Source organism: Phacochoerus africanus, chromosome 11 (genome assembly GCF_016906955.1).
Source record: "Phacochoerus africanus isolate WHEZ1 chromosome 11, ROS_Pafr_v1, whole genome shotgun sequence".
Classification (NCBI taxonomy): domain Eukaryota; kingdom Metazoa; phylum Chordata; class Mammalia; order Artiodactyla; family Suidae; genus Phacochoerus; species Phacochoerus africanus.
The window spans coordinates 132,201,482-132,227,971 of record NC_062554.1 but is presented as its reverse complement, the minus strand read 5'-3'; the positions used below and the strand labels follow the sequence as shown (position 1 = coordinate 132,227,971).

At 41.5% G+C, this 26,490-nt stretch overlaps 1 protein-coding gene across 2 annotated transcripts in view; it reads left to right on the top strand.

Moving 5' to 3' along the window:
* The first annotated feature begins 3,815 nt into the window (after window positions 1–3,815).
* SYT14 (synaptotagmin 14) overlaps window positions 3,816–26,490 on the top strand; it is a 142,194-nt gene continuing 119,519 nt past the window's right edge. The window contains exons 1-2 of one of the 2 annotated variants that reach the window (XM_047752688.1): window positions 3,816–3,976; window positions 10,611–10,826. In XM_047752688.1, coding sequence (XP_047608644.1) covers window positions 3,865–3,976; window positions 10,611–10,826 — 328 coding nt within the window. In that variant the 5' untranslated portion in view covers window positions 3,816–3,864. Of the gene's footprint in view, window positions 3,977–6,169; window positions 7,038–10,610; window positions 10,827–26,490 lie in introns of those variants that run through there. The other variant, XM_047752687.1, reaches the window with a different exon arrangement.

Genomic DNA, 26,490 nt, shown 5'->3' with positions numbered 1-26,490 from the left:
CTTTCCTCCCGCATTTTTCCATGTTGGTGAACGGTGTTAGCGTTCACCCATTCCCTCAAGCTGGAAATTTTGGACTTCGCTTCAGCTTCTCTTTACACTTGTCTTCTACACCTGACTGATTGGGGTGTTGTCAGGTTTCCCTGAACAGATTCACCCCTCTTCTCTGCCACCACCGCCCCTGCTTAGTCGCCATGTTTTGCCACCATTCACTCCCTGCTATTTTCCAGGTTTTCTCATTGTTTTAAGCAATATAGTTCTACAAGTGCACAATCTTTCCATCTTTCCGATGGCATTCAAGGTGTTTTGACAGTTTGGACCTTGCTTCCATTTCTAGTCACAGCTCCTCTGGTGTCATCGTGATCTTTCCTGAGCACCCGTTCATTTATTCACTTACACACGTTTCTGTATCAGCTGTTGGCATTGTGCCTGGTGCTTTGAGGCCACGGAGATCAGCCAGCCATACTGTTGCCCATTAGTTCTTGGAATGCTCTGCACGCAGTTTCTGTGTCTTTGGTCATGCTCCTTCATCTGCCCTTCCACTGTTTAACAGAGTGTCTACTCATCTTTCCTACCCCGCTCAAGGGTCAACTCCTTTTTGAAGTGTTTGTAACTTTCCCGGGTAGTATTTCTTCTCTTTGCTCCAGGAACACTTTAGAGTCTGCTTTTCTGATTTAGTACTTGCTCGGCTATACTTGTCTAGAGTTGACCTTTCTCCCTAGGTTAAACTCAGACGTGGAAAGGAGGGAGGAGATGGAGGAGGAACACAGAAATAAGAATTGAGGCAAAGCCTAGGAAGAGGCGGGAATGGAAGCAGAGAAGCAGTATGAGCAGTAGTGGAAAATAAAGACTCTGGAGCCAGACTGAGCTTGAATCTGACTCTTCCACTCACTAGCTGGGCGCGTAGTAAAAAAGTTCCCTCAGTTGATAGTGGGGATAAAATAAGATAATGGTGAAGATTAAGAGTTAAAACAGTGAAGAGCACATAATATATGCTGTTTGTGTTTGTTGCTGTATGTGAATGTCATGTAATATGTGCTGTATTATTTTTTATTAGCTTTTTTTTTTTTTTTTGGCTTTTCATCCTTTTAGGCTGCACCAGCGGCATATGGAGGTTCCCAGGCTAGAGGTCGAATCAGAGCTGTAGCTGCCAGCCTATGCCACAGCCATAGCAACTTGGGATCCGAGCCACATCTGCAACCTACACCACAGCTCACAGCAACACCAGATCCTTAACCCACTGAGCAAGGCCAGGGATCGAACCCGCATCCTCATGGATCCTAGTTGGGTTTGTTAACCACTGAGCCACGATGGGAACTCCAGTAACTAGCTTTCTTAAGTGAGATGACATATGTTTTCTCCTTCATTTGGTCTTCTAAGAGATGGGAGATTTTTAGGATTATCTAACCCTGTGTGTTTACTTATGATACCAATTTCTGAGTGTGCTTCGGGCCTACGAAGGGAAGCTCCTCTATGTACATGCTGTTAATAGTGTAAATACTGAGCATAATTACATTAAGCACAGTGCTTCTTCATACCAGATTCTGTCCTGCTTCGGTCTCCCTAGCTTTTAGAAATGCTGATGATAATGCTCTGTTTTCATTTTTACCTTATCCTTCAGGCTTGATGCGCACCAGTGTTTCATGTGATATGTCTTAGATTCTTTCATTAAAATATGTTCTCTTGCCTAACTATTCTTCAGTCTAAGAACGAGACAGGAAGGGCTACTGTCTGGGCCTAACCTCTTGGTTCTAGTAGCAGGATCCGTGTCGCAACACCAGCCTGGTACTCAGCATTTCTGCCACACACACCCCCCCCACCCTCTCTCACTGCCCCTCCCCTACAGTATCAGCCTCTGCTCCATCCTCTAGCATGATACGGTTGACCCAGCTTTGAGTAGACTGTTGGGTCACATCACTTCTATCCCTGGGATGCCTGGCTTTCACACATAACGAAAAGCTAGAGGATTAAAGCACTCATCATTGACTGGTGGTGACATCATTTTCCACAAGCGAGTTCCATGCTAATAGTCATGACTGGTCTGATTTTAAAAAGATTCTTGGAGATGACATTTTAGTTGCTGCTTGAGCAGTGGAGGAAGAGAGTAGGGAATATTTGAGGCTTAGGATTCTTTCTCAGCTAATACTTGAGTATTATTTATGAGGCATTGGAGATACAAAATTTGGTTTTTATTTAACTCCAAATGACTGGTACAGCAACGGGTGATGCGAAAATTGAAAGGGAAGAGATTACTGAGAATTGGCGAAGTTGGAGGAGATTTTTGTCTGTTCTTACTCTGCCTGATTCCCCTGGATGATTTCTTGTGTGCTCCTGAGAACTAGTAGTTCATCAAAGTGACGTTTGATGGAGTTTCTGGAATATACAGTGATCTCTCATCTCGGTTTGCACATGCTAACTCTTCTGCCTGGAATAGTGTTAACTTGGCTAATTCTTACTAATTCTTAAAATATAATCACGGTGGTCATAACTTTCAGAAAAGCTCCCTTGATGCTTCACCACTAGGTAAAGTATTTTTATGGTTCTCAGCGTCCCTGTTGTTCCCCAGTCGTGGCTTTTTACTGTACCACCTTGTAACTGCCTTCACCAGACCATTCAGGGAAGACCAGAAATGCGTGTGTGATAATACCTGGTGTGTGGCTGCTGCTCTAAGAATACTTGTGGGTTGAGTGAGTAAGTGACACATGGTAGCAAAGACACATGGTCATGCCGAGGACACATGGTCATTCCGGGCAAGGGGAGGAGGGTGAACGAAATGGCATGTGGTCATAATGCATGTGGTCTTAATGCATATGGTTGATTCTGGGGCAGTGAATAGAACCATTTGATTGGAGTGTAATATTGAAAAGAGAGGCTGGAGCTTTCAGGGCCAGGAAGAATTCCAGAGTTTGTTTAATAAAAGGCCATTGAAGTTTTTAGAGATAAGAATATATGTTCTCATTCGGAAGATGTGGTATATATACACAATGGAATACTACTCAGCCATAAAAAAGAATGACATAATGCCATTTGCAGCAACATGGATGGAACTAGAGACTCTCATACTGAGTGAAATGAGCCAGAAAGACAAAGACAAATACCATATGATATCACTTATAACTGGAATCTAATATCCAGCACAAATGAACATCTCCTCAGAAAAGAAAATCATGGACTTGGAGAAGAGACTTGTGGCTGCCTGATGGGAGGGGGAGGGAGTGGGAGGGATCGGGAGCTTGGGCTTATCAGACACAACTTAGAATAGATTTACAAGGAGATCCTGCTGAATAGCATTGAGAACTTTGTCTAGATACTCATGTTGCAGCAGAAGAAAGGCTGGGGGAAAAATGTAATTGTAATGTATACATGTAAGGATAACCTGACCCCCTTGCTGTACAGTGGGAAAAAAAAAAAGAATATATGTTCTCATAAATTTGAGTAAGTAGTATACTCATGCTTGGGAATTAACTTTTTTATAATTTTTAAAATTTTTGTAATACACCTCAGTGGGCTAAGCTTATGGTAACTGCCCATTTTGTAGACTCCTGTATTTTAAACATAATTTATAGGGAAACTTTTAGAAGATTTTAATAAATACTGTTGAATAACTTGAACAACTCATTAAACTGTGCAGTTTTGTTATAAACGAAACTATTGTGAACTGTGCAAACTTTTAAATATAATTCAAACAAGGCAGTAATCTAACATATATATATATATATATATATATATATATATATATATATGGACTTCCTTCTTATTTGTAACCTGAAGAAGAATAAATGCTTACAGCTGTGACTTTTTTTCCCCCCTCTAGTATCTCCAGAGGCAGTTGGATTTTTGTCAGCCGTTGGGGTATTTATTATCTTGATGCTGCTCCTTTTTCTCTATATTAATAAGAAGTTCTGTTTTGAAAATGTTGGCGGGTTTCCGGATTTGGGGTCAGGATACAGACCAAGGAAGAATTCACAAGATAAAATCTGTAAGTATCATATCATTGTGTCTCTTGTTTGATACCTCTATCTGTACTATTTATGACTTTATTTAATAGGTATACATACACAATAAAAAGGTTGATTTTGACATATAGTAAACTAATATTGAACTGTTCTGTGAGAGTAAAAGATTTAGTAAATTATGTTCAGTTATCTTTTGATTAATCATGATTTGCTATTATATTGCATAAAGATGAATTGAATACATTTAAATTTTTCATGTATAAGGTGTGCTTTTGAGCCTGTGATATGAACAGATATGTTATAAGAAGGAAGATATATCTTGGTACTTTTTGTGTCTTAAATCTGTTGTCCACATAGTTCCCTAGAGAGCTTTTTTCCCGTATCCCTGGAAGGCTTTTGAAAACATTCACCCTGTTTATTTACCTGCTGTTGAGTTTTCAGCTGATGGATAATTTTATTGTTTGGAAAAGGTGGTTTTCTCTAGTAACTTAGTGTGTAAAATCTGATTACAAAGATGAGTGTTCCTCTTCCTCCCTTGACACAACAGGCGTATTGTGTTGCATGGTATTACTGCATCCTAGGAAAGGTGAGGGCTGAGATACTGTTCTTTCTCTTAGGAAGAAGTTTTTCTTGGAGTTATTTTTTAAAAATATTAAGAGACTGCTTTATTTAATCATTCCAAAGACTGGCTTATGTCCATGATAGCAAGAACAAGTTGAAAATTTGTAAAAGTGAGGCATTAATTTGGAAGAATTTTAAGAAACAGTAGGAGAGAAACCTTGCTTTTCTTGTCCATGTGCATATGTTGGAGAGATGCTTTTCTGTTGTTTCTGATACCTTAGAAGGTGATAGCCTCATTGTTTATACAAATCTTAGTGGATTACATCACGCAGATACAGCTTCTGCATTAGGAAACTATAGAACTGTATGTGTTTTGGTTTCATTAAGTTTAATGTTTCTCATAATTCATTTCAGTCCTATTTTTTCCTCATTCGTGTAGAACGAGCTAGATAAAGATACCTCTTTTAGCAACCTCCCATCATTCTCTAGCTCAGCATTTCTGGGTTTTCTTTGGATTTTTATTCCTTTACTCATAAAAATTATTGAGGATCCCAGAGGGCTTTTGTTTGTGTGCATTATAGCTATTGATATGTACCAAATTAGAAGTTAAAGGCTGAGAAATTTTTAAAATAGCTTTTATCAATGTATTTAAAAAATACCAACAGTAGGCCTATTACAGGTTAATATAAATGTATTACTTTAAAAAGTATATTTTACTTTTTTATAGAAGAGTATATCCATATATTTTCTAAAACCAAGGGAGGAAAAAGCTTGGTGGGATGCGTGACCTCGTTTTATGCTGCAGACCTCTTTACTGGCTGGCATAGGAGAAAGGGGGAGCTGGATTGTCACCTCTGCCCCTGCAGTCAGCCTGTCATACGGTCTCTGAAAACCCCGGCGCTCATTTGTCAGCGAGTGAAGGGGAAAAGTGCCTTTATTGGAAAAATAGTTTTGACCTTGAGGATCTTTTGGAGAGGCCGCAGGGACCTTATTAATTTTTCTGAGCCTGTCTTTCGCTCGCTTATTAAATAAGAATAACAGTATTCACCTCCTAGAGTTATTGTAAGACGGAGATAAAGTCTGGAAGTCACAGTCCCTTACCTGTAGTAGCCACTCAGCAAACGTCCGCCTGTGCTTGCTCCTGTTCTAACCTCTGTGCCATGTGTAGGTAGATTCTCCTCAATCCATTTATTTTAAATGTTATTGATTTTGTTGTTATTAACAAAGATAAAATGATATCTTTGTTAACAAGGTAGAGTAGTCCCCATACATAGACTATTAATAAATAAATTAAAAACACGTAATAAAAATCCTTTTTACACTTCTTCTTACAGGTATAGAATAAAAACCCAGTAGTATTTGAGGCGAAAACATTGCCTTGCTGCTATGATAGCTGTGGAGTGGGAGAAAAGGTCGCTACTTTTAAAGCAAGTGGTTTGATTTTTCTTTTTTTTTCTTTTGGAAGCGTCTTTACTTCAAGATAGTTTTTCCATTGCGTATGCATTTATAGAAAGATCAAAAGCCACAAGGTGAAATACTAATATTGAACTAATGAGTAGCACCAATTAAGTACATGTTGAATTCAAACTCCACGTGCTTGATATTTTGTGAAGAAAAATTCCATTATTGCACCTTTAGGAATAAAGAATTAGAAAATGGCACTTTTCAGAAAGTTCCAGCAGAATCTGCCTTCCGTGTCCTCCCTGGTGGACACGATCAGTAATGCCGTGGAAGATTTGACTACTGCTGTGGGGGACGTCGGCTCTGCTTTCACTGGCTCAGTTGCTGAACAGGTAACAGGTATGATCAGTGGCTTTCGCCCAGAAGAGGGAGGCTCTGCAGCAGCTGGAGCTGTAGATGCTTCTAGACAAGGAAGTGCCACGTTACCAGAAGTCTACGAAAATACTAATTGTCAGAAAGCACAACTCAATTTAGAGCACAGAGCCAATCAGATAAATTGTTATAATACTTCATTTTCACAAAAGCAAGATCATGGAATGAATGAAGGCGTATTTAAACATAGTAATAATAGGCAACAGATGGTATCAAAATATCAAGGAACCCATGATGCTAGTGATTCGCCTTTGAAAGGTGGGATGTCAGGTATCGAGCCGAGCACAGGGGCTGCATCTGCTTGTCAAGAACGTGAGAGTACTGACAGATGTAAAAAAGACAGATTAGGAATTTCCAGTCATGGTAAGCATGGCTTAAAAGAGGTAAGATATCAAGAAACGAAAGAACATTGTTTAAAGAAAGCCGAAAAGCACACCAGTAGTAAAGGATCCAGAGAGAATGAGTGTTCGGGAAATGCACAGAAAGCCATTAGGAAAGAGGACATACGTCCAGCACCGTCCACTAATTCTAAAGCTAAGTTACATGGAAAAGTCAAAGAACAAATAAATCCAACAACATACTGCAGAGTGAAAGGAGACATAAAGGCAAGTAAAAATGAAGCCATTTCTGCCAAGAAAGGAACAGTAAAGAGTAAAGATGAAAACTATTCTAAGCTAATGCCAGAAAAAGGTGAGGTTTGCTAATGTGAGTTTGAGTGATAAAACTTTCGCTTGATTTTTTAAAATTAGGAAAACCCCTGAATTTCTGAATTTTTCTATACATGTCTTTGTATCTAATTTAAGGCTTTCTTGAATCCTCTTACTGGGAGACATTTTTAAAAGTCATGTAGTTTTCTCTCACGATCATTTCAGAAGCATTCGTATTTTTTGTAAATCACCAAAAATCACCAAGTATGGTCCTCGGTTCCTGGATTACTTGGCCACTTTTAAGGGCCTCATTGTTCTTAATGCCCCTTTACTTATAGCCGGAAACTCTATGGTTTTCTTGAGTAGTGTGTGATTTTAATGGATGTTTACTTGGTGTGCTGTGGTTGAATTTTAAAATTGTATACTTTTGTAACCCATTCTCAAGTCCTTTATATTGTTCTTCACAGATATCCTAAGAGTCTATGAAATGTTTTCTGTTTTTCCTTGAAAGCGGTAGGTTTTTACTTTATGGAATACCATGCTTCAGGACACCTCTCTGTCCATTCAGCCATGCGCTAAGAGTTTTATATGGCTTCTGTGTTTCCCGTGTGTATGCGTGAACAATCTTTTATCATTCATGAGTTCTCCATGTAGGACTTAGATTCCACCTGGGCAGTTGTAGTTTCCAAGTTAGCGGTTTTGAATATTTATGACAGTTTTCAAAGCAGTTCGCACAGTGACTTGGGTGGCTTTGTGTTACCAGCAGTTTCTCCTGGTCATCTCCACTTATTGCTGACCTGATCACAAGGCCAGAAGTACCCTGGCTTTTATTTGTAAAGATGCACCCGGAATCTTCATGTATGTTTACATCTCATAAAATAACAAAAAACTGAGTTTCAGTGGAAAGGAGGAAGACTTTTTTTCAGTTCTGGTACATGACTTCATGTGTAATAGAGATCTAGCATTTATCAATTATGAATGATTTTTAAATGATGTCTTAGAGGCTGATCCAAGATGAATGAGCTAATTAAAAGGGAATGTGGCTCAGAGGAAGTGAATCTGACTAGCATCCGTGAGGACTCAAGTTCAAACCCTGGCCTTGCTCAGTGGGTTAAGGATCTGGCGTTGCCATGAACTGTGGTGTAGGTCGCAGACTTGCTTGAGATCCACATGGCTGTGGTTGTGGTGTAGGCTGGCAGCTGAAGCTCTGATTCGACCCCTAGCCTGGGAAGCTCCATATGCTGCAGGTGCAGCCCTAAAAAAAGACTGAAAAAAAAAAAAAAAGAAGGAATTTCAGTTTTGGGAAATACATCCGTTTTGAAGTCTATTCTTTTAACAGTTTTTTGAGTGTCAGATTCAGTGGGTTTTTGGTGGGTAGACTTGGTTTAGTTTTGGTGGCCTTATTACTTGAAATGGCAAAAATTCATAGAAGAATAAAATTAAATGGAATTGTTTATATATATTTTATTCATAAAAAATAGTAAGACGGCTGCTAGAAATAAATACTTCACAGGTAGCAGAACAGAATTTTAAATGTTGTTTTGATTTATTTTCTAAGAAGAGTGCTGGTACCTAAAAAAACCAACTATCTCTCAGGTATTCTGGATTATGGTCAGTACTCAACTTAAATGTGGTATGTTCTAAAAGTCATTTTGAAAATCATTTGACGCGCATGGAGTATCTGTTGATGGAGCCGCACTATGTGACTGGGCCCCGTGTTCTAACTCGTGACGGAGCTTATGGTTTAATAAGAGAAGGATGAGTTTCCTTCTCCAAGTGCAGGGTTACTTCACGAAATACTCTGTAGTAAGTGAAGTGTGACTGTCGCATTTCTGGTTGCCCTCCTGCTGCCCTTCACACCACCACCGTAGGTCCCCCATGTGCCAGAAGCTGGGAGCCCGAATGTGCAGCTTCTGAACAAGATCTCTCATCTCAGCGCTGTCCAGTCGAACTTTCTGTAGTGACGGAGAAGTTTGACCTACGTCTGTTGCTCCATGTAGGAACCTCCAGCCACTTGTGGCTGTTGAGCACTTGAAATGCAGCTAGTAGCCCTGGGGACTGGATTTTAAATGTTAGTATTTCTGCTTAGTTTAAATAGCTGCGTGCCCTGTTGACTATGAGATTGGACAGTGTAGAATATGACAGGGTTTTGAGGGTTTTATTTCCAGTGAATTAAAAAGTGGCTATGAAGAGATCAGTGACCTGAAAGCTCCTTTACTTCTAACTCTAAACATTCAATTTCTAGCTCATATATTTAAATTATTCATTCCATGTCTCCTCACCTGAATTTCAAACTTTGCTTCTTCTAGTGCAGTTGATCTTACCTGAGTATAATGCAAGAAATGTCTAGACTGAACTAATGAATTCTAACTGCTGTCATCTCTTCGTTCTTCTAGAGCTGTTTTAGAAATCTAAGAAGGTTGCATCTTGTTTAAGTGAATCTCAGCATCGTGCAATTTCAAATTTTTTTTTACCTTTAAAAAAATGATAATAAATCTGGTGCTTTTAAGAATAATATAAAATTAATAACCTGACAAATGTATTTGAAATTCGGGTATATTGAAGTAAAATTTCCTAGTGAGTTTACCTTTCACAAATGAACAGCGTTAAGTTTGATCTGTATTCTTCCCAACATTTTTGTATGTATGTTTAAACATACACTGCGTGGGTTGTGCACTTTATGTTGCCTGTAGGTGTGTGTATGTGAGTATATGTGTATATACACATATATACATTTTTTAATGAGAATGTAATTTCTAGTTTATAACTTTCTCTTTTCTCTTAACATGATGTGGTAGTTATTCTCTCCCTGTAAGTACTTGTAGGTTCACGTCCTCATTTTTAATGACTGCATAGTATATTATTACATAGATGTATCATAATTTCCTCAACCAAAGCCCAGCGATGGGTTATATTTTATTTTTCTTTTGCTATTAAACACAGTGCCGCAAAGTGTCTCAATTATCTGTCATTTCTCACCTGTCAATTATTTTCTTAGGCTGAATTCTTAGAGATGGAATTGGTAAATTCCTAGAAATGGATCAAAGCCTGTGCAGGTTAGAATGCTGGATATGTATTGCCAGGGTGCTCTCCAGAGACGTTGTACCACTTGTAATTCCATTAATAGTATGTCTGCCCATTTCTTTGTTCTGCTTCTAGCACTTGAGCAACATCAGTCCCGAAGATCTTGGCTAAATGATAACCAAAAATATCTCTTGTACTAGGAATTATTTGAATCAGGTCCATATGTACTGGCAATACATACGCCTTCCTTTGTGCGTTACTGATGCTTTTTTTAAAAATTGTGTAAGATGCAAGCCCTAATATTCCCTTTATCTGTACCATGGTTGGAACGTCCCCTGTGGCTGACATCATTCATGTAATTCAAATATACAAATCAGTCGTCTTCTATTAAAACACAGAAATCCAAAGCTCGGATTTTTCTAAAGCCGACAATTCAGATTGTGTGTATGGGTATACATGTTCATGTATATCTGTGTGTGTGACTAAGTAGGACACGTGTTATATGTAACAACTGTATTACATATAACTGTAGCAAATCTGTCATATGTTACTGGATTAAATTTTGATTTGCTCCCTTTGTTGTTCCAAACAGATAATTCCTACATGGACAGAGATGAGCATGGTTCATCCTCCGAAAGTGAAGATGAAGCACTGGGTAAATACCATGAGGCCTTATCCAGAACGCACCATTCCATGCTACCACTGGCAGATTCGAGACAAAAGAAGTGTCCTTGGGAAACAAGGCAGAAATACAGCCCTCTTTCCGCAGAGTATGATGGATACAGTAGTGAGGCATCAGTAGATGAAGGTAAGCCAGGTTAATTCTTTTGTTTTTCAGATGGACACGATAGCGTGTGATTATTTGTTTCTGAAATGCTGGGCCTCTGTGACGACACCATAAATCAGAGATCTCACATGCAATAGAGTCACATTTCTGGAAATAGGATGTATTCAGATCCAGATCTTTGGGCTCAAGACAAAAACCAAAATTCAGCCAAAACACCCCAAAATAATTTCAATACAGTGGTCATTCTAGCTCTCTTTTTGCAGTGAACACATGTGTAGCAATCATGAAGTGGAAAATGTGCATCAGCTGTTATTTCAGATGGAATCAGCTTCTAAATACCTGTTACAGGAACTGATAGAGTCTGAGAAGCTGAATACAATTCCAGGGGGTAAATGAATGCTTTTTCACCCAGCATGATCCCAGACACGAGCCTGATGCTCCATGTGGCCCCAGCAGAAGAAGCGGAGGTCTGCTCTGTGCGGCGGGAGGGCCGTCTGAGAGCTGGTCCCGAACCGTGCTGGGCTTCAAGGGGAGTTTCAGGAATTCTAAGGATTATTTTTGTCTCAAACTAGTTTTTGCCTTGTGTGCTGATGTTGACATTAGAACTCAAGCTGTATGGAGATGCAGGTCCACTCTCACATGGTTTTACATCCTTCTAAAAGAGAAAAAAAGGTTTTGCCAGTACTCAGAGCATGTTTATTCCCACATTTAAATAAGCTGTTGACATGCTTGGTACAATGTATGACTGTATGCCCAGATATGAAGAAAAGAATGATATATCCTAAATAGCACTTTCATTACTGTGTCAAATACAAACTAACTTTATTTTTTTTAGCTGTGCTTTGTGTTTGGGGGCCTGTTACTACTGATGAGTTACCCGGGCAATACAGTTGTCAAAGAGGCTAAATCATCTGTTTTTATGTGGCTTAATGCTAACTAAAGATTGATGTACCTCCCTTTTATTCACAGGTATAATAGAAGTGAATCGAATATGAAAGGCTTATTTTGAAATGATAGGGAAGAAATAAAAAAATATTGGGCATGGACTCTACCTTCAAAAAAAACCTTTTCTTACCACTAGAGAAAATAAGACATGTGCTTACAAAGATAGCTCAATAATATGCAAAAGCAGTAAAGTCAGTTCCCACCTTATGTAAACCCTGGCTCACAAAGAGTAGAGCAGAAAGAGAATGGGTTTTGAAGCCTGATCGTTGTTCGTATTCTGGCCCTGAGACCTAACATATTAGCTGTGAAACCTTGGACAGTACAGCTAATTGTTTCTAGGTTTGTTTCGTTGTCTCTAAATGTGAGTAACACCTTGCTGATAGGGTTGTCATGAACATTAAATTAATATGTGGTAGCTTTTAGCGTAGTGTCTGGCGCCTCACAGGTAAGTGATGGGTAAATGGTCGTTGTGGAGGAAGGTGGTGGAAATACAACGGTGAGCAAGCCCTGAGTGTGGGGTCTGTGACCCTGGATGTTTCCCTTTTTGCAGCTTCCACTTAGGGTTTTATTTTTCCGGGCCACGCAGTCTTCTGCCTCACCTCCTGCACCTCTCTGCTGGTTTGATTGCTTCTTCCCTGTAGTCCTGATATCCTAGCCTGGCTCTGCAGTCTGTGGGCAGAGGGGTGAGGAGAGAAGCGTAACCTCAGTGGCTCATCCCTCCCTGGCCCCATGCCTGGACCTGGAGCAGGTGTCCTGGAATCACCCTCTTGCCTCATTTCACCTGAATATTTAGGACCCACTTTTCTACCATTTCTATCCTAAGTTATTTGATAAAACACCCAGCACAGATTGATTTAGGCATTCTGAAATTAGACTGTTTACTTCATAAACATTTGTTGAAAGCTTTATGTGTGCACACCTGATACTATGGATGTAAAGACGAACGAAAACAAGCTTGTTTTAAAGAGTCCCCAGACTGGAGGAAGAAGACCAGTGAGTGTATGTGGATACAGCGTGCTGAGAGGTCTGTTAGTTACAGGAACACAGTAATGCAGAAATACGGAGGAGGGGCTGGTTGAGACCTTGGGAGGTGGAGAGATGGGGAAGTCTAATGCAGTCTTCACAGAATAGGAAGTTAGACTTGAGTGAGAACCATTTCACCAGCCATGGACTGGTGATGGCATGAGAGCAGAAGAGAGTGTGTTTCGGTGTCTTTAACCTGGGACCCCTTTGGAGAAGGGATAGGCAATAGGATTGAATGACGTGCTCAGGAGTTTGGATATTGTCTTATATAGGAAGTGTAGAGCCCTGGGAGGTTTTTACGCTGGATGGTGTGGCACTTTCAGATCAGTGCATTTCAGAAAGATTGCTTAACAGTTGTAATGAAGATGAGTTGGAGGTAGGAGCTACTGGATGCAGAAGGGCAAGTTAGATGAACAGTGATGAGGTCCTCATTAGCGGTGTTAATTTAGGGACATAGAATTTGTAGATTGAGGGTGGTCTCCGTATATCTTGGTGAATGACTGAAGGTGTGTAATGAGTGAAGAGTTAAGATTGTTTAATTAGTTTAGAGAGCATATGTTTGTGGGAGGAGATAATTTAGTTTCAGTCATGCTGAATTTGAGGAGTCCGTGGAATATCCAGGAAGAGATGGTTATCTTTATTGTGAAAATGCTGTCATTGGGATTGAGGATGGAGAGATGACCAAGTGATAATGTAAGATTCAAAAAAATAGGAGAATCATAGATTATTCCTAAACATCAAAGACCACTATGAGTCCAAAACAGATTCAGTGGAATAGGGAAAGAATAGGAAAATTTGATTAGAGAGGGAGATTTCCCAGCTCCAGATCTTAAAGAAAAGCAATTTCAAATGATAGTAAGTTCCGAACATGCCCACAGGCAAAGGTGCAGAACCACGTATAAAATGCTAAAGGTTTTTAAGGAAGGGAATGAAATAGCATCCATTGGGGAAGGTGTGAGAGAGTTTGCATGAAAGTGGCATTTGGGTTCAGCTTGGAAGAATGGGTAGGAAACGGAGTTCCCATTGTGATTCAGCGGGTTAAGAACCTGACATAGTGTCCGTGAGGATGTGGGTTCGAACCCTGGCCTTGCTCGGTGGGTTAAAGATCCAGCTTTGCCACAAGTTGTGGCCTAGGTCACAGGTGTGGTTCGGACCTGGCATTGCTGTGGCTATGGCTGCGGCGTAGGCCTGCAGCTGCAGCTCTCATTTGACCCCTGGCCTGGGAACATCTGTATGCCACAGGTGTGGCCATAAAAAGGAAAAAAAAAAAAAAAAGAATGGGTAGAAAATTGGTGAAAAGAATAAATAAGTAAAAGTATTTTAAAGACAAAGAGAACTTCATGGATGCCCAAGTACAAAGTGGTAAAATGTAGTGAATATTTCAGGAACAAAGGAAAATCTTCTTAGCTCTAAGAAAGGGGTGTGTGTGTGTGTATTTATGTACATATTTATATATGTTTATATATATATATATATATACACATACATACACATGTGTAAAATAAAATGGAAAGAGAGATGAAGCCCGGAATGCCTTCCTAAGTTTGTTAGCCAGTGAAAATTCACTGCACGTTTTTCACCAAGGAGCCACGACCAAGGATACGCTTTACTTTAGCAACGGGAAGGCGGTAGGAAAAGCTGCCAATTAAGGAGGTCTTTGAAGTCATCTTCGTGGGAAATGCTAAAAATCTGAATTCTCAGAGTGGCAGCAGGAATATGGAAAGATAGGAGAGACATTGTAGGTACAATTTACTGGATTTAGGAACTTAATGTAGTTGGAACATCAGAAAGGACAGACGTGAACCAGGTGACGCTGGTTCCAGCAGGTGTGACTGGAATGATAAGGTCGTCAGTATAAACAGCAGATCCAGAGAGGGGTCTGTTTTTCTCTTGAACGGTGGGAAGTGGGGTGAGAGAGAAAAGGGGTTTATGTATATATATATATAATGAGGTAGGATTTTAAGCAATTGGAAATGGCTATGGAGTTTGGGAGCGGGTTTTTCAGATCATATATACTTAAAGAACAGAGCCCCAGGGAGTGAATCAACTTGAAGAGGGAGAATGTGTGAAGAAAAAGGCAAGAGTCATTTCCCTTCATTAACAGAATTAAGGCTGTGACTTAAACAGAGAAGAGAAAGTAACGGTGATAAGGTGGAGAATCAGGAACGTGTTATATCTCATCAGCCGTGGAAGGAGAAGGTTTTTTTGGGTTTTGTTTGTTTGTTTGTTTCTTTCTTTTTTGGGGGGGGGGGCTTTTTAGGCCACACCTGCTCCAGTTCAGTTCCAGGCTAGGGGTTGAATCAGAGCTGCAGCTGCCAGCCACGGCCACAGCAACATGGGATCTGAGTGACATCTGCACCCTACACCACAGCTCATGGCAAGGCCAATTCTTTTTTTTTTGTTGTTGTTGTTGTTGTTGTTGTTGTTGCTATTTCTTGGGCCGCTCCCGCGGCATATGGAGGTTCCCAGGCTAGGGGTTGAATCGGAGCTGTAGCCACCGGCCTACGCCAGAGCCACAGCAACGCGGGATCCAAGCCACGTCTGCAACCCACACCACAGCTCACGGCAACGCCGGATCGTTAACCCACTGAGCAAGGGCAGGGACTGAACCTGCAACCTCATGGTTCCTAGTCGGATTCGTCAACCACTGCGCCACGACGGGAACTCCTGCAAGGCCAATTCTTAACCCACTGAGCGAGGCCAGGGATCGAACCCTCATCCTCATGGATATTAGTCAGGTTTGTAACCCACTGAGCCACCACAGGAACTCCTGAAGGCAAGTTTTGAATGCCGCACTGCAGAGAAATTGGAAGGATGCGAACTCAGACAAGCCCCTTTGGCCAGCAGAAGTTAATCAGCAGCTTTCACCTCGAGTTTTAGTGTAGAAAAATAAGGCGGCAGGGCTGGTGGTTCAGAGCGAGGAAGCGGAAGAGAGTCTGCATTTGCCGCCTGCGCTTTCTAACCACTTGTCTTCTCGTCGTCGTAGCTGAAAGGTCACCTTCTCCCCTGACCCAACAGTAGGAAACCTGGTGTATACAGCCAGGAAGGAAGGGGCTTTGCTTCTAATCCCTTTGTGAGTCTCCGCCAGGTGGTTGTGCCTCTGAGTAGTTGACCGCGGAGAGTACTGCTCACTTCGTGGCCCGTCAGCTAAGGGCTGCCGAGGCAGTTCTCTGGTGGGATTTGGATCCTTTCACTGAGCCACAAGTAAAGGGATCCGTGGAGGAGGTTGTGCTTCTCTTTACTGCTCCGACCCTCCATTCTGTATTCTGTCCTGTAGGGTTTTAAAGATCAGACTTGATTAATGTGGGTTAAAGTATCCAAAAGGATAAAAGGAAAAAAAAATACACATACATAGTCTTTTTAGGGCCACACCTGTGGCATATGGAGGTTCCCAGGCTAGGGGTCACATCAGAGCTGCAGCTGCCGGCCTCCACCACAGCCACAGCCACAATAACGCGGGATCTGAACCGCGTCTGCAACCTACACCACAGCTCATGGCAACGCCAGATCCTCAGTCCACTGAGCGAGGCCAGGGATCAAACCCACAACCTCAGGGTTCCTAGTCAGATTTGTTTCCGCTGTACCACAACAGGAACTCAAGGAGAAATACTTCTAAATGTACTTTTTTTTCTATGACTTACTGTTACCTCATTAGGGCTGCTAACAAACCATTAGCCCATTTCTCAACACTCTGAGTAATTCCAGTAGAGATGCTTGGGAACAGCCAATATTGGAAAACACCTGCAAGAGTAGAGAGGGTCGGGGAAGGCCTGGGTAGGGGTTAGGAGAGACCAGTGCAGGAGAACCAGAACTTTCTGACCAGGTAGTAAAAACTGCCCTTCGTTGAGCTCTCAGTGCGGGACTGACTCCCATCGTTTCTGTCCACGTTGTCGTGTTGAATCTTCACTGCACCTCACTGTGGCAAGAAGATTTCTTCTACTTTACAGAAGCGAGAGGTTTTTAGATCAAGTAAGTAAGTTTTAACCTAAGGGTGTACCAGTCAAGTCCACGCAAAATGAGTGATGCTTTAGCTTCTCTTGGGTCATCACTGCTGCTCCAGTGTCCTCCCTAAGTCTGTTGGATCCCTAATTAACCCCTTCAGTTAGGTCCTTTAGAAAAGCTTATAAATCATGAATCTGAACCGCAGATGCCGTTGAAACAGTAGGAAAGTGCGACAGCATGCGCTTGTTGCTCGTGCTTTCTCCTCTGGCTGGCCATGTTAATCTTTCGTTTTTAGGGCACAGAAGGGGATGATATCTGTAAGAACATTTTCTAGGAAAAGTAAATATTAAATAGGCTTATCAAATTTCCTTTGTTCGTAATTTTATTTTACTGTCTTGTTCTTAAAATTGAGCAGATTTTCTGATAATCCTCTCATTTTAAAAAAACGTTTAAGAGTTACATCATAGATTGTGATGTCTTGTTTAAGTTGGTAAGATAGAATTAGCGCTGAAATTCCATTCATGCCGTTTAGTACTTTTCATTTTTATATTAGACAGAAGAAGTCTGTTAAAGCCTATTAGATTTTATACAAAGAACAAACAGTGTAAAATTACTAGAATGTCTTTCTCTTATTTATAGCTTTTCGTTCTTAGTTCACCATAGAGAGTACCAAGCTATACGTACATTTTGTGGCATAGCTGTATCATTAAAAGTCATATGATATTGATTTGGGGGTAAGTTAATTTTAAATGGTATTTTAAAAATTTCCAACATTACTTGGCTCTTAGGGTATATGCAGCCCCCCACCCCCCCCAGACGTGTCCGTCGCTCTCTTATGCCTGCTTCACAAGCTCCATGCTATTAATTTTGATGTTACCTTAAAATTAGGGCATTAAAACATTTCTTTACTCCTTTTATTTAAATGTTACTTTTAAAATAATTTAATACTTAAGACTAACAATTTCTTTATATTTTCCTAAAGTGCATTTAAGCTGCTTCTCTAAAGGTTTTTCTATTGATTTCTACCATTTCTATGTGAAGAGGGTAACTACAAACAAAAGTTGTGGAGTGCCCGTGGTGGCGCAGTGGTTAACAAATCCGACTAGGAAGCATGAGGTTGCAGGTTCGGTCCCTGCCCTTGCTCAGTGGGTTAACGATCCGGCGTTGCCGAGAGCTGTGGTGTAGGTTGCAGACGTGGCTCGGATCCCGAGTTGCTGTGGCTCTGGCGTAGGCCCGCAGCTACAGCTCCGATTCCACCCCTAGCCTGGGAACCTCCATATGCCGCAGGAGCGGCCCAAGAAATGGCAAAAAGACAAAAAAAAAATTGTGTCTGTATTTTCCAAATGTCTTTGACACAAAAATTGTTAGTGTCTTAAAATAGTGAAAGTTATATGTATTACATGGTTTATATAGATTTTTGGTAAACCTCGTCTTTGACTCTAGGTTTTTGTTCAAGAACATTTTACCTCTGAAGAACTCTTTAGTGTGTGTGTGTGTGTGTGTGTGTGTGTTTACACTCTAAATATGACCAGTTTGAAGGGAAATTGATCTTGACAATTTTTCCTGCATCTTTGTGTTTTGGAGATGTTTTTATGTGATGAGATCCGTTGTTCCCAGTGGAGTGCTACTTTCGCAGGCCACTTCTGACCTATAAGACGAGACGTCTTTGTGCAGTTTAGGTACAGGCACAGCCTGCTGGGTGAATGAGTTAGAAAATGGTACCGCCTTTGAGCAGCACTGCACCGTGAGCATCCAGCTCAATGAGCAGATACCACCGCCATAAGAAGGAAAAGGCCTCCCTTCCTCAGGTGTAAGATGTGGCTGACCCAGGCCACGCTGCGTTTAAGCACGCCCCTCAGCTGGGTACTTTCTGCAGTGCACAGACTACATAGCCCTACGCAGTGGTCCTAAGCATGCGTTTTTATATACTTCCAGTCTTAAAGTAAGTTGGTGGGATTGCCGTATTTTCCACGGCAAATCTATGTAGATCCTTCACGATTTCTTTTTACTTGTTTAGTAGTGAAATGACAGAAATGAATCATAGACATTAAAGATATCCTTAATTGATTGATTATAAAACTGACACCCAGAGACAGGCAGCTTTGCTAAGATCAGGTAGTTCATTAGCGGTAAAACTGAGGCTCTTAGTGTTTGTAACCAGAGCACAGATCAGTGCTCTTAGAAAGAACTGTTCAGTAACCCGGTGAGTAAACAAGAGAGAGATGCTGCAACTCAAACATGGGCTGTCCATTGCTCGGGGTTGAGGCCCGTCTGGGAAGTGAGGAATGACGCTGACAACAGTCTGACAGTGGATGGGACCCGACGCTTTATCTCTGGGTTTCTGTTAGCGGAGCTGGTAGGAGCTCAGTCTCAGATGTGTTTGAGAAGCATTACTTAGGGTCAGATGGACTGACAGTGATCTTATTACCTGGGGGCAATAATGTGTGGTTTCAGCTGACTAGAACATCTGTGTTCCCATAAGTTCGAGCTTACCAACAAGGCGTATCTCCCAGGAAACGCTCCCTAATGAGGGGGGGCAAGTCTCTTTGAACTTTGGGAGATAATCTCTTGAAGGAAGTGGAAAACTTGGAGCTGCTTCTCAAGACGGGCCCCACGTGGCTGTCAACCCTGGAGCCCAGGGGGACTTCCTCCCTGCTTAAGATGAAGCGAAGGCCCAGAGGAGGGCGTCGGGGAGGCCCTGTGGGGAGGGAGCCCTCAAGCCAGAGCAAGCCTTATTAATGTGGTGCAGTAACAAGCATTGAATTTGCTGCGTGCAAATCCAAGTTCACTTTGTTCAGAGCACGGTTGCTGGACCACATACTAAATACGCTGTATCAGGTTGTTCTTAGAGAATTTCAAGAAGACTTTGGCCACCTAGGAAAATGAAGAACTATACAGCTAGGACATAGCTGGGGTTTCGGTCTGAAACTCAGATATGAAGCATAGCATGCCTGGTGTATTTAGCAGAAAACTTGAGCAGCCTTTCTGCAAGCTGTTTGTATGCAGACTCCTTATCCTTGGAACCCAGTACAGAAAGTTTGAGGCAATACTAGTGACCTGTTACGTTACCTGCGAGGCTTATTCCTGTTTATGTAGTAAATACATAAAATAATTTTCCTTCAGAAATTTAACCTGTTAGGGAAGAGAGAGACCAGCACTGATGGCCGCCAGCTCGCTGCATTTCCCAGCCAGAAATGTGCACTGTTGTGGTGCTGCTAGTACACGTAGTGACTAGGCACTGAAACTCTCAGGGATGGCCCTGGGAGAGGACTCTGTCTAGTTGTGCGAAAATAAATCCATACACCTACGGTCAGTTACTCTACAACAAAGGGGACAAGAATACATAATGGAGAGAAGACCGTCTCTACAGCAAGTGGTGCTTGGAAAGCGGGATAGCAACGTGTGAATCAATGAAATTGGCTAACTCCCTCACATCATATACAAAAATAAACTCAAAATTGTTTACAGACCTCCATATAAAACATGACACCATAAAACTCCCAGAATAGAACACGGGCAGAACATTCTGTAACATATGTCATAGCGATATTTCCTTAGATTAGTCTCCCAAAGCAAAAGAAATAAAGCAGAAATAAACAAATGAGATCTAATCAGACTTAAAAGCTTTTGCATAGCAAAGGAAGCAGTCACCACAACAAAAAGACAACCTATGGAATGGGAGAAAATATTTTCAAGCAGTAGGACCAACAAGGGCTGAATTTCCCGAATATGCAAAGAGCTCATACAACCCAATATTAAAAAGAAACCTAAACAACCTACTCAAAAAATGGGCAGAGACCTAAATAGACTTCTCTCCAAAGAAGACATACAGATGGCCAACAGGCACATGAAAAGATACTCAGTGTCATTAATTTTTAGAGAAATGCAAATCAAAACTACAGCGACGTATCACCTCACACCTGTCAGAGGACTGTCATCAGAAAGTCTACAAATGACGTTGCTAGAGAGGGTGTGGAGAAAAGGGAACCCTCCTACACTGTTGGAGGGAATGTGAATTGATGCAGCCACTGTGGAAAACAGTATGGAGATGCCTTAGAAAACTAAAAATAGAACTACCGTATGACCCAGCAGTCTCACTTTTGAGCATACACTGGAGAAGACGAAAATTCTAATTCAAAAAGATATGTGTACCCCAGTGTTTATAGCAGCGCTATTGAGAGTAGCTAAGACGTGAAAGCAATGCAAGTGCCCATCAGCAGACAATTGACTTAAGAAGACACACACACACACACACACACACACACACACACACACACACACACACACTAGAGTATTACTCAGCCATAATAAAGAATGAAATATTGCATTTGTAGCAACGTGGATGAATATATGTATTCATACTAGGTGAAGAAAGTCAGATAAATGTTATATCTCTTACATGTGGCATCTAAAAAAATAATACAAATGGACTTATTTACAAAACAGAAACAGACTCACAGATGTAGAAGACAAACATGGTTACCGAAGGGGAGAGTAGGGGAGGGATAGATTGGGAGCAGGGGACTAACAGGTGTACACTATCACACTGCCATATGTAAAATAGATAACAGGATTCACTCTATGGCTCAAAGAGTTAGTTATTCTAGATTAACTTACAGTCAGTGGACCAGTGAAAGATTCTTTACAGTTAGAAATTTCTAAATTATCAGTCTGGCTAAAAGAAAAGTTAATAAACAGGAAAAGGGGGGAAGGGAAAACCTAATCGGAGCGTTAGAACCTGAAATTATAATTGTTTATTTGTGATGCTAACTCCTTATATATCCTTGTTTCATTTTTTAAAAAAGTGGTTGTGATTCTGTACTGCTCAGTTCAAGCCCATCACTGAGAGGGAATGTTATGTGTAAATACTGGGATGGAAGCGTGTTTCAGTTATGCGTTGGTTTTTTATTATAAGTTTTATTGCGAAGATAACAATTAGAAGCTGATCGACTTCCCTGTAGTGCTTTCCCAGTTTACTGTCCCGTGGTTCCCATTCTGCGCACCGTCTGTGGTACAGACTCATCTAGGTATTTGCACCATGTTTGCGTGTTGCCTAAGCTTGTCCACAACCCTACTAACATTTTAGGACTTTTTTTTTTTCCCAAAGAGTGTGCCTCGAAACTAAGCCCCATTGTGGGGACAGATTGTTCACATATCCTTTCTTTTCCATTTGGGCTGTAGCACGAGATAGTATATGAACAAGTTCAGGGAGAAAAGAAAAAAGAAGGCAGTTATGACAGTGAGGCATGAACCAGAGTGTTTACCTGAAAACCTCAGAAGGACGTGTCTTATCTGTCCCGTGTTTGGACAGCTCTTAACCCTGGTGTGCCCTGGAGAGCACAGGGAGGAGACCTGAGCGAAGGCACGTGGGGGCGTGGGTGGATGCTCGAGGTGGGCCGGAGAGCTCATTCTGCGCATCTTACCTCAGGATGTGTGGATACTCCTCCTGCTGCATCCGTGACAAGTCGTTACTAAGCTCGTTCCAAGAGGTAAATATCAACTGAATTATCACTTTTGGGTGAAAAGAAATTGAGGTTCTGCTTAATTTTAAAATTCTGAAAAATCCCTTGTCTGAGCAGTCTTGATGTGGGGCCCTCCTCTGGAGACTTGCTGCCTTTGAGAAAATAAATTACCTTGATATGAATCCAAAATTACCTTGAGAGACTGAGAGGTGTTTTGATGCCTTGGCCTATCTGTTTCCTTTTGCTTGATGTCTAACCATAAGGATAAGGATTTTCTTAGAAGAGTTGGTCGTGTTTTAAGTCTCTGAGCTGTTCAGCCATGCCGTCAGCCAGAACTAAGGCCATTTAAATGGATTTCGAGAAAGAGTATGGTAGTTATTTAGGGCCGAGATAGTTGTGAAGGAAGTTCTTTCTACGACTTAAAAAATTTTTGAGTCATTGTGCCTTATCTTAGTAGTTACGAAGAAAACATACTATGGGATTTTGATCATCGGTAACTTTGGAAATACTCCCTTAAGGATAAATTTAATTAAGCATCAGTGATCTACGAAGAAAATGTCAGCTGAATCTTTAAAAATTTTGTAATGAACGGCTTTTTCAAGATGATAGGTTAAAATAGCTTTAAAGTGAAAATGTGTGTTTTTACCACGTTGGTAGAAGGTTAATTACATTTCCACAAATAACACTGGCTACAGTATAGCTATATAACTAGTGTAATACAGCCCTAATTTGATGACTATGTAGCAAACGCTATTCGAAGCACCGTACATAAATCAACTCTCTTAGTCGCCGCAGTACCCCTAAGAGACAGAGGCTGTCGGTGTCCATCTTCTGCCCGAGCGGACAGTGAAGCCCCGTGAGGGCAAGCAGCTTGGCTGAAGTTAACAGCAACCATGTGAGGAGCCGGGATTCACATGGAGCCATCTGTCCTCAGAGCTAATGCATCGACCCTCTCCATGGAAATGTTGCTGTCTCGGGGTTCCCGTCTGGCTCAGCGGAAACGAATCCGACTAGGAACCATGAGGTTGCGGGTTCAATCCCTGGCCTCGATCAGTGGGTTAAGGATCTGGCGTTGCTGTGAGCTGCAGTGTAGGTTGCAGATGTGGCTCGGATCCCGTGTTGCTGTAGCTGTGGTGTATACTGATGGCTACAGCTCCGATTAGACCCCTAGCCTGGGAACCTCCATATGCCGCAGGTGCGGCCCTAATGAGGCAAAAGACAAAAAAAAAAAAGTTGCTATCTTTTCACATATCTTTTACCCCCAAGTTCTTTATTGCTGTTTTCATTGTGTAGGTAATACATGTTCATCATGGAAAAACCAGCGAATACAGGTGAACATGTAGGGGAGCAGTTACTCGTATTCCCACCATGAGAAAATCATTGCTTCCACTTTCTTGTATCCTTTTATAGCTGTTCCTCTTGGCATTTTAAAACCAAAACGACTTCTACTTTACGTAGTGTGTGGTGATCTGCCTTTGTTCCACTCAAAAATAGAGCTTTTCTTGACAATATGTGAACTTCTGCAACATCAGACGTGCAGATGTATTACTGCATGGGTCTACCGTATTTATTTAGTAACTTAAAGTTCCTGACATTTAGGCTGTTTCTTATTTTTCCTTATAGATGAGCTTGTTTTTAATAATTCCTAAAACTTCTTTTCTACTATGTTTTTGGGTATTCTCTGTCCTTTCAAAATTCTGACTTGAATTGCACTGCCCAGAAGAGCTTTTTTCATTCCGTGCTAATGTTTTTAATAAGACGTCTGGATGTGATTTTGCATTTTTGTGTTTGGTATTGTGCTGAAACGATTCAAGATGCAATACATTTGTGAGAGCATTAAAGTGACTCAGGTGGTGGTATTAAAAATATTTAACAACTGGTATGATAATATAAACTGATATACGTACTAAGAGTCAATAAAAAGTGAATATAGTCATTTTATTCTGTAGCTCAATCAAAGTGTATCTATTATAAAACTAATTACTGAAGGATGTAAGTTGTAGGAAACACTGTCACATTATTTTAGTGATTTCATACTCATTTAATTCTTTTTGGAAATTATTGCTGTAATCTTCTGTTTACTGCTGTTACTGGCTAAATGATGTGCTTTTCTGAGCCATCATTTGACATTGGAAACTGTTGCGAACTCTTCCAGTTATTTTCCCATTAAATTCATAGTCATTATTTGACTTATAAGTCTTAATAACTAGAACCTTTCTCTTAATAGTAATGATATTGTTTATGGTGGAGAATCCTTTATCATCATCTGCTCAACTAAAACATTATTTGAAAGTGTTTTCTAGTCTGCGTAATACTGACAGATTTTTTTTTTATATATATTCACGATCTCTAGTGGCATTAAATGCACAAAAATCATGTATTGGTATGCCATGTTTAATAAGGTTGAACTTCAGGATAGATGAGAGAGGAAGAAAGAAAAAGAAGTGAAGTTGGGCTCTATTGTTGAGCTGCCTGGTTTTGAATCCTGATTCTGCCACTTTCCTCTCTGCGCTCGTATTTTCTCATCTGGTTAATGGATATGATGACAATAAATATAATACGAAAAGAAGCTAATATTTGTTTATAACAGTGCCAGTCCCTGGACAAATGATTAACTTTTAGTAATGAAATTAATATGATTTTGCCAGTGTTGCCGAGGCATTCGGTGAGTGTGTGAAACTCAGAAGAACACTAAGAAGGGGTCCCCTGTCCTGGCCATGTGGCCAGCCTCAGTTGCCAGGCTGCCGTGGTCTCTCTCCCGTTACAGGGTCGTTTGCGGTGCAACGCCAAGACGACGCGTGCAGTGACTTCCACCACCAGCGACTCCTGTGTAATCCGTAGATCTCGCAGGGCTAGGCCTGTAGAGGTTGCAGTTCCATAAGCAGCTGCAAGAAGGAGTGTGAACAGACACAGGGAGTTCCAGCCTGGGTAGACCAGGTGGACGTGGAGCGTTTGTTTGCCAAGACCGTCTTCGCTAGAGTCTGTGGGAACATGTCAGGATAGGGCCCGGAACCCTGGTGGGCGCTAAGGCAGTCTTTACACAGGGCTCCTGAGGGAGCCGGGTGGGGGGTTAGATCCACCCTTTCGAGTCCCTGTGGTGTCCAGGAGGTGGAACTCGTAGGGGCGACTTGCTAGGCACCAGCCACCCTCAGCCAAGTGACGAAACTGAGACTCTCCTGGTACTGTGTGGTTGACTGTCAGCCCTGAGACGATCGCTGATGACGGTCTGATTGCTAGTGAAATAGGCTAAAGCCCAATAATTTACCAAAAAAAAAAAAAATTATTTCCTAGAGGAAGTACACGTGCATATACAGTGTATGAATGCTAGTCTTTCCATTGCTGTTGAGGGTTCTCCAGCATGTATTAAGGGTAGGGGAGCAAGAAGACTATGTGTGCTGCACTATTTTTTACATAAGAAAGGGAGACTATGATGGTATTTTCTTATATTTTAAAATAATGGCAGGAAAAACAAGAACCTCGACATCGAGTCACCTCGGAGAAACAGGGAGGAAAGGGAGTAGAGGGGACACCGGTGGAAACTAGACATCTCTGGCCAACCTTGTTTTATGTGATTATAAAACGACATTGCATTTAAACACCCATGCTGTAGAAACCAAAAGCACCGTGCAACCAGGGAAAGTGACTGTACGTTCAGTTAGCTTAACCATACAGAGAGGGATGTTGATTTTAGGGTTTTAGTGAAAGTTGGGCTGGTGGGAGGATGTTACTGTGCTCCAAAGGGCGTATCCTCATTGTCTCTACAGCAGTAGAGCAGTGGCCGTGGAAGCAGGCAGATCTGAGATGTGGTTTGGAATGAAGATCAACAAATTCTGGATTCGGGAGTTCCCGTCGTGGCGCAGTGATTAAGTGATTAACGAATCCGACTAGGAACCATGAGGTTGCGGGTTCGGTCCCTGCCCTTGCTCAGTGGGTTAATGATCCGGCGTTGCCGTGAGCTGTGGTGTAGGTTGCAGACGCAGCTCGGATCCCGCGTTGCTGTGGCTCTGGCGTAGGCCAGAGGCTACAGCTCCGATTCGACCCCTAGCCTGGGAACCTCCACATGTCATTGGAGCGGCCCAAGAAATGGCAAAAAGACAAAAAAAAACCAAAAAAAACAACAAAAAAACAAATTTCGGATTAAATATAGGTGTGACAGGGGAGCTCCTCTTGTGGCTCAGCCGGTTAAGAATCCGATTAGTATACATGAGGATGTGGGTTCGATCCCTGGCCCTGTTCAGTGGGTTAAGGATCCAGTGTTGCTGCCAGCAGCTGCCGTGTTGGTCACAGATGAGGCTCGTCCGGCATTGCTGTGG